Genomic DNA, 16021 nt, shown 5'->3' with positions numbered 1-16021 from the left:
CGTCCAGTGCCCCGACACTACGTGCCCATTGCACACGGCACCTCACCCGTGCAGGGAGGCATCTGTTGTGATGATGATGAGCCTTGAGACCTGCCCGAGTGGAACCCCTGCTCCGAGGAAGGTCAAGTCTGACCCAGGGGTGAGGGTGCGAAGGCACTGTGGCATGATAATAATACGCCTGGTGCCAGTTTCAGGGGGACCGCTAGTGTCTGTCTGAACGTTTCAGACATCTCAGTCCCAAATGTGTGCGCTCGTTGTTGAGATGCGCTGCCAGAGGGACAGTGTTGAGTTCCATACCGAGATAAGAGATGCTCTGTGCTGGGGAGAGCCTGCTCTTTTCCCGGCTGACCCGAAGGCCCAGACGAAGTGCCGAAGCACGAGGTCCCTGTGAGTGTACAACAGATCTCGGGAGTGAGCCAAGATAAGCCAGTCGTTGAGATAGTTGAGTATCCGCACGCCCTATTCCCTGAGGGAGCTAAGGCAGCCTTCGCGAGTTTGGTAAAACCCGGGGAGACAGGGCCAGACCGAAGGGCGGGACTTTGTACTGGCACACCCACCCTCGAACGCGAACCGTAGGAGCGGCCGATGTCGATTGAGATGTGGAAGTACGCGTCCTTCAGGTCGATAGCCACGAACCAATCCTTGCGACGAACCGATGCCAGGATGCGCTTCTGCGTCAACATCCTGAACGGCAACCTGTGGTGGTGCTTGTTCAAGGAGCGCAGGTCGAAAATGGGGCGCAGCCCCCCATCTTTCTTGGGAATGATGAAGTACGGGCTGTAAAACCCGGAAGACATCTCGGCTATATGGACAGGCTCTATGGCACCCTTTGCCAGAGGAGCGGTGACCTCGGCCCTCAGTACCGAAGCATTCTCCCCTCGCACTGAGGTGTGAAGAATGCCCCAAACCTGGGCAGTCGTCTGGCAAACTGGATCACATAGCCGAGACGGATCATTCTCTCTAGCAACCGCGATGGGCTGGAGCGCTCCCAAGCGCCTAAGTACCGTGACAGAGGAACTAGAGGGACGATCTGCTTCACCGTCCTATGGGGGGGTGGTTCAGTGTCTGGCAGAGCGGTCACCTCACGCAGGGCAGAACCCCAGGGAGGTTGACGGATCTGCGACTTACCTGCTTGTTGTCTCCAGCCGACGCAACGTCCAGTGGAGGTTGCAGAAGGCAGCACAGTGTGGACTCGCTCGAGACACCATCGTGTCGAGAGTGCTGCGGGGAGAGGAGAAAACACAGAGAGAGAGGAAACTTTTTCTGTGAGAGTGGGCGCCAGGCCCTGAAAAGGTCTCAATCTTCTATTTGAAGGCAGAAGCTGGTATTCCTCGTGCAGAATATGGGAAGGATCAGCCATGATTTTATCTGCCAGAGACAGCTGTATTTGTTTCTCATACAGCCTAATAAAACTTGGCTCCAACATTTGACCCACAATTTTAGAACACCTAGATATCAATCTGACCAGTCTAGTTTAGTTTGAACAGAAAGACAACTATACCATGCACATATTTCATACTGTATGTCACTTTGTATCACCGATTTGAATTTCCTTTTTGGTACATATGTGCCAAGTTTGCACAATAACTGCAACATGATGAAAGTGAAACTGTTAAACTGTTCACAACTTAAATTTTTGACTGTGTGAGCCATCACATGCTAAATGACCCATTCAATTTCTGCCAAAATATGCCAGATCATGCATGCCATGTATATTCCATAAATAGCTTTGTGGAATGAACAAACATAGGGAATGGTTTGTTGCATTTGAAAGGATAAGTTCTTTCCACTGTACTCCCCATTCCTGAATCCAAGGGAAGAGTTCTTGTAAGTATGGTGGAAACTGTATTACTATCAACCATATGATCATATATCTCGGTTAGATGCTGTGAATGCTGTTTGTGAGAACATCACAGACGATCATTGTAGGGGTGGTTGCGCCACAAAAGATTTCCCCCTCTGCATTTCAAGGGAAAACATTTGGTGTGGTCTTTACCAGATTCAATTCAATTCAATTCAATTTTATTTATATAGCGCTTTTCACAATGTGCATTGTTCCAAAGCAGCTTTACAGGAGCAAATAAGAAAAACACAGAAAGGTAAAACACAGCACAGTGCATGGTGTTTATAGACCAAGCAAGATCATTATAATAAATAATATCTAATAAATAAATGAATAAATAAATAAATAAATGCAGTCTCCCGGTGAGCAAGCCAACACTGCACTGCTCTGCTGTGGCGAGGAACCCAAACTCCAATGCTGAATAATGGAGAAAAAAAAACCTCGGGAGAAACCAGGCTCAGCCGGGAGGGCCAGATCTCCTCTGACGTGTCATAGCTGCACTCAGTGACCCCGACCAAAGCCACCGAGCAACGTCCACGAAGAACAGGGAGAGCCCACGAGCCGCGACCCAGGAAGCCCCACCTGCCGAAACCGTGCAGGTCCAACCCGGTCTCATTCCGCGATCAACAACAGACAACAGAGGAACAACCAGGGAAAAGTAGTAATGGCATAATTAACTTTATTCCTCTGTTGTCCGACATCGACCACAAAACAAGACCAACCAGACCAGACCCACACAGTCCCAACAAATGAAACGCCCCGAACCACAACCAACAAGCCCCCCCACTCCCTACAACACCCACCCAGCTACCTCCAATCAAAGTCACTGAGTGCAGCCATAACTTCAAACTGCTGTCATGTGATGTAAGTTTAGCATTAAATACCAAGTATTGTAAATTTAGCATTTATGTGACAGGTAGTCCGTCTTTGCTCTCGGCTGGGGATGGAATTGTCTGAGCTGGGCCGGCCAGATGGTCGCCTTTTTCTTGGGTGGTGATGGAATTGCCTTGGATGGAGCTGGATGGTCAGTCAGTCCGCAGGCTCTCGCAGGAGGATGGCACGGGATTTTCAGATGTAGCTGGCGTAATCTCTAGTTGTGGATGGGCATATGACGTTCATCTGGGTCTGGCGGAATCTCTCCCTACCTCGGGATGGGCATCCCGAGGCGAGGGCAGAAACAGAAAGAGAATAATTAGCGTAGCTGCTGTTCATTAGCTATGTATTAGTGAATGCTTGGCTGAAAAGATGTGTCTTTAATCTAGATTTAAATTGGGAGAGTGTGTCTGACCCTCGAATAGTATCGGGGAGGCTATTCCAGAGTTTAGGTGCTACGTATGAGAAAGCTCTACCCCCTTTGGTGGATTTAGTTATTCTAGGTGTTATCAAAAGTCTGGAGTTTTGAGATCTTAGAGAGCGTGATGGGTTGTAGTGTGGTAGAAGCTCTGTTATGTAGGTAGGGGCTAAACCGTTTAAGGCTTTATAAGTAATTAAAAGAACTTTAAAGTCAATACGATACTTAATGGGTAACCAGTGAAGGGTTGATAACATTGGGGTTATGTGATCGTATTTTCTGGACCTGGTTAGAACTCTGGCAGCTGCATTCTGAACTAACTGTAGTTTGTTTATTGATGCTGCAGGACAACCACTAAGCAGTGCATTACAGTAGTCAAGTCTTGAGGTCACAAATGCATGAATAAGCTTCTCTGCATCAGCCACACATAAAATATTTCGCAATTTGGCAACATTTCTAAGGTGGAAGAAGGCTGTTTTTGTGACATTTGAGATGTGATTTTTAAATGACAGGTTGCTGTCTAATATAACGCCAAGGTCTTTAACTGTATTTGTTGGAGTAACAGTGCAGCCTTCAATTTGCAGGTCATAATCCGAAATATTCTGCTCACGTGTCTTTGGTCCGATAAGTAATATTTCTGTTTTATTAGAATTTAAAAGAAGGAAATTACAAGTCATCCAATGCTTTATATCGTCGATGCACTCTGCCAATTTGGATAGTTGGAAGGAATCATCTGGTCTTGATGAGATATATAGCTGAGTATCATCTGCATAACAGTGGAAGCTAATTCCATGTTTTCTAATAATGTTTCCAAGGGGCAGCATGTATATGGAGAATAGCAAGGGTCCTAAAACCGATCCCTGAGGTAATCCATAATTTACTTGCGTTAGATTTGATGATTCCCCATTTAAATGGACAAATTGATGTCGGTCTGATAAGTAAGATCTGAACCATTGTAGTGCCTGTCCCTGAATACCGGTATAATTGTGTAAGCGATCTAGAAGTATTTTATGGTCTACAGTATCGAACGCAGCACTAAGGTCGAGCAGGACTAGGAGTGAGATGTTACCTTTATCTGATGCTATGAGCAGGTGGTTTGTAATTTTAACGAGTGCAGTTTCAGTACTATGATGCGGTCTAAAACCTGACTGGAATTTTTCGTGATCAAGATCAACAGGAACAACATGTAGCCTACATCAAGAATATAAGAGCTTGTTCTGCTACCATATGTACATGAGGAGGTGCAGTTTACATAGTCGATTGTCATAGTGGGAAACATCTAAACATTTTGAAAATATGTTCAAACAACAATTAAACACTTGTATGTTAGTGCCTTTATCTAAAGCAATAACTAGATTTTTCGTGGCCTAATGGTTAGAGAGGAGGTTGCTGGTTCGATTCCCAGGGCCGGTGGGTAACGACTGAGGTGCCCTTGAGCAAGGCACCTTACCCCTACTTGCTCCTCGGACGCTGCAGTGATAGCTGCCCACTGCTCCGGGTGTACGTGTTCACTACTCTCTGGATGGGTTAAATGCAGAGGTCACATTTTGGGTATGGGTCACCATATCTGACTAATAGGTCACTTTCACTTTCAAAATACACTACAAAAAGCAATTTTGTAAATGTTTTAATGGAAAAAAGGTTGTGATTATGATTCGAAAAAGCTAACACCATTCGAATTCTTGTGATGGTTTCTATTGAGTTTGAGTTTCAATTGTTGAGTTCTATTGAGTTTCAATTGTTTTTGTTCAGCAATTGAAAATTTACACCTTTCTTGTAGATCGCCCTCTGCTGGTTACTAATCGTCACTGATTTGTGGGTTGTACTGCTGTTTTTCTGTCAGCTTTTTTGTCACAGGCATTCTACAGGTGAGGCAATTAAGCAAAAGGCTTGTTTATGGTTAATGCATGCAAATATAAGTGTTTGGGCATCATTTCTCAAGCAATGGCACTGAAGGTTTGTTACCTTGTTGTGTTATAGCTAGCCTGCGGCATATATCGACACTGCCGGAGGGCGTTCAATTCCCTCTACGCCTTGATGCAGTGCTAGCAGTTCACCAGCAGGGAGCATAATCACTCTGCGCTGTTTAGAGGTGTTTAATGTGTCTTTTTTGTCTGTATACACGTCAGCGTTCATCCGATGATATATTACAAAATCATAGGCTACTGTCATTACTTTTAGGTGAAAACATATTCGGAACTATTTATTTACCATCTAATGGTGCATTAGGATGAATCGCCAAAAAAAGAACAGCGAACACTTTCAATTCGGAGGTCGTGAAGAATTCCCATATAACTATTAAACGTTGAGTCGTTATAAAATAGGCAATAGTGTATCACAGTCCAATGTTTTTTTGGTGCTAATGAGGTATCTCATTGGTTTCTAGTAATATAAATAGACTGCTCTTTTTGGCCTTCTGTAATCTCCATAGACGCACAGCATCTGTCTCTATATCATCCTTACCGCCTCCCTGTTGAGTGTGAAAAGCATGAGAAATCTATCAGCACAGTGTGTAGCGAAGGTCCTTCTGAATCTCCTTGACAGAGTTTGAGGGGTTTGGAAGCTTGTCAGCTCGCTACCTACACGCCTGTTGGGATCCACAGAGCCGTCTGTTGTCTGTCTCATTTCTATTTTATTCATCCACCCGACTACAGTTTAGTTCCAAAAGTTAGTAAAGCGCCTCGATGCTTACTGCCTACCTTCAGGCTTTAGGATCATTTAATCGGCATTAACCCTCGTGTGTGAGTGATTTGAAACACTACCGCACAGGTAGCGCTCTGTGAGGAAGACGACTTGCATATCGAGTTGGTGCTAGCTCGTTGCTAAGCACACGAATATTGGGTAATAAATGAAGAGTTTGGTTCCAAAATGACTCCAAAATTCCGTTTTTAAATGTTTTATTGTGTTTTATTGTGCATTCCAATTAATATCAATCAAACTGCAGTTGTTTTGTTTTGATTTAAGCCTATAACTAATAGAAAATACAGCTAACTAACACAATAAAACTAAAAACATAACATAAAACGGAGTTCTCATTTTGGAACCAAACTCTTCAAATGTAAACCGTTTTGTTTTCAGTCAGACTAAAATGCATTAGCATAATTAAATGTATCTTATAAGGATCTTTAACTGATACTTTATTTGCCACATTATCTAAGGTTCATTTCTTACGTTTAGCTCGTTGCAATCCATAGTGTGAATGCTTTCCCAATCCGTTTCCACATAAGGACATAAAATGTAAAGTTTGAGTTTGGTTCCCAGAGGTGTCTTAAGAAAGCATAATTAAGTTGTATGCCACCTATCTTGTCTGGAGTGCATAACACATTGCTCAGAGGTTGCTTTTTCATAGCTCAAGGCATTTGAGCTCTTATTTATGTTTAAGTATTGAGGGTATGCATTGACGTCACTTTCCCACGTGAACATGTCGGGACACTCCCTTGGACACGCTCCCCTGGGTGGCAAAACACCCAGCAAAATGGTTGAGGAGAATAGGAGAAACAAAGAAACCGGGACTAATGCTGCCTTCACGCTCTCTGAATTATTGGAAATATGCGTTTCCGAGGTAAAAATTGCACATGAACACCTCTGATTCCCACTGGGAAATACACAATCAACATGGCGGATGGGAGAAGGATTTCTGCTGTGACAGATATGATTTAGTTTTTCCGCAACAGCTTCATTGCATTGTCTTGTCGTTAAATTAGTACATATTTACATACAGTATATGAATAACCATTTGAAGCATACTGTATGTTTTAGACACTGCGAAAATTGCATGTATTTCACCAATAGGCTAGTGCAGAATAGTCAGCAAGCTGACTAGTAAAACTATACAGTAGGATGTACGGTTGAAAACTATTAGGCCAACCTGTCAAGACAGGGAGGTGAGACACGGACAGAGGACCCAAGTGCAGACAGCGGGTAAGGGGTTAACACAAACTTTAATAAATAATAAACAAAACAAAAACCCACAATGGGGTAACAACAAAACAGGGGTCTAGAATAACAAGACAGGACTGAGACTAACTACACTAAACTAGACAAGACTAAAAAAATAACGTTTACCATACACTACACTACACTACACAACACTACACTACACTACACTACACTACACTACACTACACTACACAACACTACACTACACTACACTACACTACCGTCCTCCATTCTTTCCGACAACAAAGCACCTGGTATTTGATAAGAATATATAGCGTTTTTAAGGTCTCTGACTTTTAATAACAGATTTTGGTAATTGGGAAAATCTGGGCACAGGATGGGAAAGACGAGATTTTTGAGTCTTCACTGGAGAAACACTTGAGAAGCAGGAGAGTTTTGCTTATTTTCTCTCTTTTCAATCTCACTGCTGTCTAATACAAACAATTTGGATTTTTATGAGAGATCTCTTTTGTGATTTTCTTCTTTTCTATGCATACAGTGCCTTAAAATTCTGTCCCCGTAGGCAGCTCAGTAGGTTTTGAAACCTATATATACCCACATATCCGTCTCTCCCCAGTGTAATTAGACTTTATCTATGAATTTTAAGATGACAGAGGGGGGTAGATTTGCGATAAGCTGTCAGCATCCTGCTGTTGTTTCTGCAACTTTACAGTGAAGTGCTAGCCTAGTACCGTAGCTGCCTTAATCTGTCTATTTTTGTGATAATTGTTTTAGATATGTGGATAAACACAGTGCTGGCAACAGTCCACCAAGTTCTCATAGGAAATCGTGTCTACTGCCTGGAGGCTCAATGCAGAAACTCCACAGAAGTTGTCATATCAGGCAGAAAGAGGGCAGATACTATTGGCTCTCACCAAACCACCCACACCCTTCTACTTGCTGGTGCTAAGAATATAAATAGGCCGTTCCTGGATATATTAAAAATTGTTATATTATGCATGCATGCCACATAAGGATGTCACTTCCAGTACTTGCTTGTGACTCGCTTGTCAAGACACTATAGGATCTGAGTGAAACTGCAGTATGGGCATCAGTATATACTGTATATATGGTTATTTCTCCAACCCAGTTACGTGTGGGTCGCATATCAGCACTTCAGTTTGCCATTGTGTGGAGATAAGCGCTGCAGGTTTGCATGTCCAAAACATGTTAAAACTGCGCTAAATTTGGATAGAATTACATGAAGAAAGTGTAGTTTCTCTTTTGTGGATTGTTACAAGGTTTATTTAGAGTGCAAAGACCACCGCAGTGGGCCAACTCTCACACAGAAGAGCTGGGCGTAGGGTCGCTCAGCAGGTGCTGTGGTTGGAGGGGCATCATCTCTGTCACGAACACTGAAGTGTCCCCTCACCTGCTGTGACTCTTCCATTTCTGCTGTCTTTCAAATACGTCTTATCTACACTCACACAACCCCATCCACTACTGCTACATTGTATGCTGTCAGTTTTCTCGGGTAAGTCTGAAAACGTCAGAAACCAGAGGAAAACTGGCTTTTTAATGTTCAGTTGTTGACTTCATTACAGTGCACCTACTGCTGTCCTCCTCAGATAATTGCTTTGAGCTATACATCTCCCTTACATTGTACCTGTAGTCAACAGAGTTGACCAAGGCTATAAAGAAAAGTACAATTGTGGATTGTGTAGTTACAGAAGCTCACATGTAACACATGTCTATCTGCAGTCTGTATGTCACGGTGTAAGAAGTTCCTGATTTCCCGCGTGGGTGAAGACTGGATTTTCCTCATCCTCTTGGGGCTTGTCATGGCATTGGTCAGCTGGGCCATGGACTACACTATTGCCTTCTGCCAGCAAGGTGAGGAAGAGAAAGGAATGAAAAGAAAAGGACAATTTTCTGCTTGACAGGGTTCAATGAAAGTACAGATGGTGTCATTTAATCAGCGAAGTATTGTTTTTTTCCACAGGGGTTTTATCATTGTGGGTCATTTGAGATGGATAGTTCACCCAAAAATGAAAATGATGTCCTCACTTACTCACCATCTTGTCATTTCAAACCTGTATGACTTTCTTTCTTCTGCAGAACACAAAAGAAGATATTTTGAAGAAGTTGGTAACCGAACAGCGCCGGCACCCATTCACTTCTGTTGTATGGCCACAAAACCAATGCAAGTGAATGGGGACCAGTTAACAACATTCTTCAAAATATCTTCTTTTGTGTTCCACAAAAGAAAGAGTCATATACAAGTTTGGAACCACACAAGGGTGAATAAATGATCACAGAATTATTATTTTTGGGTGAACTATCACATTTATCATATTCATCCTAAATGGTTTACAACTAATAAAGTAAATAGTAGTTTTGACCACTGAGATGAAGCTTCGTATCGATATTAGAAAAGCTGATTTTGAATACACAGGCCATGTCTCTCCATTATTGTACCTGTCATGTTCATTTCAGATGTGTAACGGTTTTGTTGTGTGACTGTGTCTGCAGCACAGAAGTGGATGTATGGTGGTCTGCACAGTAACATGCTCCTTCAGTACCTGGCCTGGGTCACCTACCCTGTGGTCTTAATCACCTTCTCCGCCGGCTTTACGCAGATACTCGCTCCACAGGCAGTGGGTGAGATACACATTCACATGTAATCAATTTATGCCAAATGGCCTTTTTTCTCTCTCTGTAACCCCCTTGTCTTTTCTTCCTCTAGGTTCTGGGATCCCTGAGATGAAGACCATCCTCCGAGGTGTGGTGCTGAAGGAATACCTTACTTTCAAAACCTTTGTCGCCAAAGTGATTGGCTTAACTTGTGCCCTTGGAAGTGGCATGCCTTTAGGCAAAGAGGTGTGTGAGAGGGAATATCTGATCCTAGATAAGCCTTTAAGTATTTGCCCTGGTGATCACAGTCAGCAGCTTTTTTCCCCTCTATCTCCCCTTCTGTCCTCCAGGGACCATTTGTTCATGTTGCCAGCCTGTGCGCTGCTCTGTTAAGCAAATTCATGGCCTTGTTTGGAGGAATCTTCATGGTGAGACACATTTTGTGTTGAGACTTTTGACATTTGGGAACACTTTATAATAACTTATATTACAATAACTTATTTTGTATGTAATAACTTTTATTTTGCATTAGTAAATACTGTAGATCCTCAATATTAGGCAAAGCTACAATAGTGAAATAGTATTGTTTATTATATAGCCGCATAAAAAATGAAGAGACCATTCCAAATTTGAATTTAATCTGCATTTCTAGATGTATTGTGGCCATTTCAGTCCAGTGTCTGTTGAATTTCAACAAAATCAAACCTCAGGAGTGACATAAAGTCATCCAACAGCAATGTGAAAGACTGACAGCATGACAAGACACATAAAAACTGTGATAAATCAAGGTTATTACATAAAAAATAATTTTGGAACTTTTCCTAAATATGTGTACAAATATTACTGTTGTATTGCTTAAAAGTGAATATGAACTGTTTCTCTAGTTTTCATTTTCTGCAAATGAATGCAAGTAGAAACAATATTTTTATATCAAAATTGAGAGAAATATAGTTAGTAGTTAATAGAACAAAAATGATGATTTTACCTAAACACATACCTATAAATGTCACGGGTTTCAGAAGAACCCAATTGCAGGCAGCGGGTATTAAGGGGTTAACAAGAAACTGATTTATTTACACAAAACAGGAACAAAACAAAAGCCCACAATGGGGTAACAAAGACAAGACTAAATAATAATATGTAATAAAAAGAAACAAAGACTTCCCACGTGGGGCACAAAACCAAACTAGAAACAAACAGACACAACGTCTCACACAAAGGTTCAGGTAAGGTATTCACAAGGACAGGCAAAAACTAACGAATAGCAATACCGGCCACGACCAGGCACAATTCAAGATGAACCGACACAGGACAGAGAAAACAAGGGCATTAAATAGGGGAATACAAACGAGGGATAATGACACAGGGAGGGTGAAGGGCAGGTGGCAGGGATCAAACACTAATGGGAAGCTAAACGGGATAACAAGGGGCGGGGTCAGAGACGCGACACCGGAGAGAACGCATAATATGTTATGATAGACAATAATATGATTCTCTCCACATAAAACCTAAGGCTTTGTCATGACTCTGCCACAAGATCAAGAATTACATGACATAGGGAGGCAGAATCATGACAGAAGCCCCCCCTTTAATGAACACCCCCAGGTGTTCACCAAGGGGTAGACTAACGAGACAGGGTAGACTGAGACAGTGACAAGAATAAACAGAACATGGAAAATAAGATCAGGGGCAAACATGCAAAAATCAGAAACGGGTTGGGGTGGAATAATAAAAATAACAAACATGGGAGGGGGGAGGGCCAAAACAAGGGTTCATGGGGGGCAGTCCAAAGGGGTTGGGACTCGGGGGAACAGTCCTAGTCCCTGATTGCGCTTGAGGGCGCGGAGTTCTGGGGGACTTAGGGGAGAAAGTCCTGGGGGGACCGCCGACGTTCAAGTTGACGGGACAAGGTTGGGCGCCGGCTGGAACGCCGGCTGCTGCACCGGCTGGACAGGACAGGACACCGGAATGGACTCCGGCTACACCGGACTGGACGCCGGCTGCACCGGACTGGACGCCGGCTGCACCGGGCTGGGCACGATACTGGATGCCGGACTGGACGCCGGACTGGACGACGCCGGACTGGACGACGCCAGACTGGACGACGCCGGCTGCACCAGCTGGATCACCGGCAGGGGCGTCAGCTGCTGCACCGGCTGGGACGCCGGCTGCTGCACCGGCTGGGGAACTGGAATGGACGCCGGGACCTGGGCAGGACTAGACGCTGGCTGGGTCTGGAGCCGCGGCCCCCTCCTAGGCTTCTTCTGTTGGGAAGCGACAGGGGGTGTGGCTAGCTCTGTGTAGGAGGAGTCGGATGGGGAGTCCCACGACTCCCTGCATCCCCGCCCTTCACGAAGGCTCGATGGCGGTGGATAGGCTGTCGAGGGGGAGGTGGATGGTGTTGAGGTTCCCAGGGTGATCGTGCCCAGGGCGCAGTGCTCTGGGACGGACACCAGGCCGGAACGAGAGGAGACCGGATGGCAACTGGGAGAGGAGCCTTTAACTAGCTCCTCTCGAAGCTGCAGCCGTTCCACCAACTGCGGGAACGGCTGATAAACCATCTCCTCCCGCTTTGGAAGGGGTGGAGGGTTGTCCATCCCGGCCACCAGGTAGGCCCGGACCAGCACCTCGGGAACGGATGCCTTCCTGGCCTCGACGTCCCGGGCGTAGTCCATCAAGGGGTGCTGGGCAGGGATTGGTTCTCCTCCAGTGTGGGACTGTGAGGCGATCGCCTTCCACCACTCCGGATTGGAGGTGCAAGGCCACCGGGAAATGGTTGCACCGTCCATGGCTGCCTGCTGGGTTCAGTGTAAGTCGGTTCATTCTGTCACGGATTTCAGAAGAACCCAATTGCAGGCAGCGGGTATTAAGGGGTTAACAAAAAACTGATTTATTTACACAAAACAGGAACAAAACAAAAGCCCACAATCGGGTAACAAAGACAAGACTAAATAATAATATGTAATAAAAAGAAACAAAGACTTCCCACGTGGGGCACAAAACCAAACTAGAAACAAACCGACACAACGTCTCACACAAAGGTTCAGGTAAGGTATTCACAAGGACAGGCAAAAACTAACGAATAGCGATACCGGCCACAACCAGGCACAATACAAGACGAACCGACACAGGACAGAGAAAACAAGGGCATTAAATAGGGGAATACAAACGAGGGATAATGACACAGGGAGGGTGAAGGGCAGGTGGCAGGGATCAAACACTAATGGGAAGCTAAACGGGATAACAAGGGGGCGGGGTCAGAGACGCGACACCGTAGAGAACGCATAATATGTTATGATAGACAATAATATGATTCTCTCCACATAAAACCTAAGGCTTTGTCATGACTCTGCCACAAGATCAAGAATTACGTGACATAGGGAGGCAGAATCATGACAATAAATAGTAAATTCCAAAAAACTGAAAATAATATTGAAATGGTCCCTTAATTATTTCTGTGGCTGTATATTATATATTTTTGTTCTGTTTGTGTGTGTGTGGATAGTTTACTACATTACATAAAGTAATTGGTGATCATGATCTACAGTATTACTGCAGTATTATAAAGTGTTACTAATGCAACTAGTGTTTGAACATCACTACACATGTCACTGCACCTGGAACGTCATGCTCTTGTTCTTCCAGTCTCATCTGCGTGTATCATACAAACAAGCAGCTGAGGGTTCTCTAGGGTTTATGTTAGACTGATTAGTCAGAGTGCATAAGGTTTAACTTCTCAAGGGAGCTTCAAGCGAATGGGGCCGTTCGTAAATTAGGCTACATGCATTCGTATCAACCCTCTGGACTTTGCCCACAAGGCAACCTGAGAAATGACCGCTTACTGCGGAACAGATCAATAATATGTTGTTAGCGCGAAGTGAATTTGACAGAAAATCAGAAACGATAAACATTCCAACACATTTGAACTGTTCCACTGTAATTGAATGCGGTTTAATTAGCCAAATGTCCATTGCATGTGTAAACAGCCAGTCAAGCTCGGTGGTCTGGTCTTGGTTGTAATTATTTGTTTGACACCTAATAACTGTAGCCTGTGGGTATTATATTTGATATGAGGATATGAATGAGGTCCAATTAGCACCTAACTTAAACAAGATGTTGAAGTAGCTAATGCAGAACTAGGCTTCTTAGATATAGGATATAGAATAATGTAATTATGATGGTTCACCCCAAAAAGAAAATTCTGGCATCATTTATTCACCCTGTGTGACTTTCTTCTTCACAAAAGATATTTTGAAGAATGTTGGTAACCGAACAACGGTGGTACCAATTCACTTCTATTGTAGAGACACAAAACCAATGCAAGTCAATGGGTACCGGCATTGTTCGGCGACCAACATTCTTCAAAATATCTTTTGTGTTCTGCAGAAGAAAGAAAGTCATACAGTAAATGATGACTGAGATTGTACATAATTTGTTGGTAATTTACACATTGGTGTTGACACTGGATAGATAGATAGATAGATAGATAGATAGATAGATAGATAGATAGATAGATAGATAGATAGATAGATAGATAGATAGATAGATAGATAGATAAGTATGATTAGGATTTCCAAAACACAACGTGCAGGTACTCACTTGTATCTGTGTTATTCTGATTTACTGCTGAAGGAAGAGCCCTTTGAGGGAAATAAGGTAAGATGTGGGCATTATTGTATTTAAGTGTGTCCATATGACCAAGTAGACTTAAAAGTGTCATACAATACATACAAAAAATTCATTTTCTGCTTCATTTGTGATTCTTTTTAAGTTGATTATTTTCTTTCATAGTCTTTTGGAGTAATTCTTCAGCAGTCTGTTCACGAGGATAGTGCTAGTGAATGAAAAACAATGTTTGTTCTTTTTTAATGGTGTGACTATCAATACCTAGTCCAGCATGTCTTCGCCATGTATCCGTCAGTGTAATTGCACCGTTTCACTTTTGACTGCTTTTAAAATGCCACGGCGACAGTTGGAAATTTGGTGTTCTTGTTAATCTGACAGAATGAACTAAGAAACACAGAGATGCTGTCAGCGGCCTGTGCTGTGGGCGTGGGCTGTTGCTTCGCGGCCCCCATCGGAGGTAAGAGCATACATCACAATCATGGCTGATCACTGGAGATAATGTCATATCACATTTATGACAGTGTCAGTAACATTCTCCTGGATCCTTTCAACAGCGAGCCAAAGTTGTTTGTGGTACAATCTGCTGTGTTTGTGGCAGGGGTGCTGTTTAGTATTGAGGTCACATCTACGTTCTTTGCTGTGAGGAACTACTGGAGAGGATTCTTCGCTGCAACCTTCAGTGCCTTTATCTTCAGGGTGCTGGCAGTGTGGAATAAGGATGAGGGTGAGAGAGATCGGTTACAATAGCTAATGCAGTCAGATAATAAGTTGGTTTTTAAAGGGACGGTGAATTCAAAAAGTGAATTGTGTGAAAGAAAGATTTTTTGCATATGCATCAAATGTAAGCTGAAGCTTTCAAGCTTCAGATATGATACAAAAGCATGGCTTCAGAAGACTTGAAATCCATATATGACACCTTAGTCAAATAGGATTTTTTATAGGTTTTTAAAGCATGAAAGCTCCATTCCTGTTTGAGTTACATGAAAGAAATAAAGTCATACAGGTTTGAAACATTATGTGGGTGAATACATTAAACTTTACTGAGACGATTCTTACTCGGTTGTCTTTTGGTCAAATTGCAGAGACGATCACAGCTCTCTTCAAAACTCGCTTTCGTCTGGACTTTCCCTTTGACCTACAGGAGCTTCCAGCATTTGCTGTGCTTGGGTATGTTTTATTTTTTCATCTATAGAACTTTAAAAGTCATAACTAAAGAAGTCTATAGTACTTGGAGAAAGTGCATGAAGGTCACGATCTCATGGGCACTCAGTCAGGTATAATCTTTGAGCCAATCACCTGAGCTGAGCTGAATGTCACTTAGTTGCTCTAAAGCCATAGGAAGATGACGTCATGATAACGCTGAAAGACTGCCTACAAGCACTATACTAATGGCACTGCAAGAATGTGTTCATCCTCACTCTCAAGTCCATCATTAGTTACTACTCTGAGCTGTGAGGTGAATAGCAACAGAAGTGGAAAATATTTATACAGTACAATGCAAAAGGCACATCAAAGGCATCACTGTAAAAGCTTTTAATATATACAGTATATATGTTTATGTATATCTATTGTCTATAGGATGCCTGTAAATATAGAATTGCTTTTAGGAACTAGATGGTGTAATTACAACCTCTATAAAAGTCTTCCCAGTGAGCTGCAAGGTTAAACCTTCCGACACACTATAAAGTTTTGTTAGACTAAATTGAGAATCACTGGAATTGTTTTTCTGTGGTGTAGTGAATAACTTT

General features: G+C 43.2%; 1 protein-coding gene across 8 annotated transcripts in view; it reads left to right on the top strand.

Moving 5' to 3' along the window:
• Positions 1 to 16021, top strand: part of clcn2a (chloride channel, voltage-sensitive 2a) — a 53133-nt gene that overhangs the window by 18370 nt on the left and 18742 nt on the right. For 5 of the 8 annotated variants that reach the window (XM_057333199.1, XM_057333194.1, XM_057333197.1 and 2 more), the window contains exons 3-10: positions 8775 to 8906; positions 9546 to 9674; positions 9760 to 9893; positions 9998 to 10075; positions 14274 to 14303; positions 14652 to 14730; positions 14872 to 14997; positions 15356 to 15440. In XM_057333199.1, the coding sequence (XP_057189182.1) occupies positions 8775 to 8906; positions 9546 to 9674; positions 9760 to 9893; positions 9998 to 10075; positions 14274 to 14303; positions 14652 to 14730; positions 14872 to 14997; positions 15356 to 15440 (793 nt within the window). Of the gene's footprint in view, positions 1 to 8774; positions 8907 to 9545; positions 9675 to 9759; positions 9894 to 9997; positions 10076 to 14273; positions 14304 to 14651; positions 14731 to 14871; positions 14998 to 15355; positions 15441 to 16021 lie in introns of those variants that run through there. The other 3 variants (XM_057333196.1, XM_057333198.1, XM_057333201.1) reach the window with 3 other exon arrangements.

The sequence above is a fragment of the Triplophysa rosa genome, linkage group LG5 (genome assembly GCF_024868665.1).
Source record: "Triplophysa rosa linkage group LG5, Trosa_1v2, whole genome shotgun sequence".
Lineage (NCBI taxonomy): Eukaryota > Metazoa > Chordata > Actinopteri > Cypriniformes > Nemacheilidae > Triplophysa > Triplophysa rosa.
Note: the sequence above shows the minus strand (reverse complement) of the source record. Positions and strands in the feature narration are given on the sequence as shown.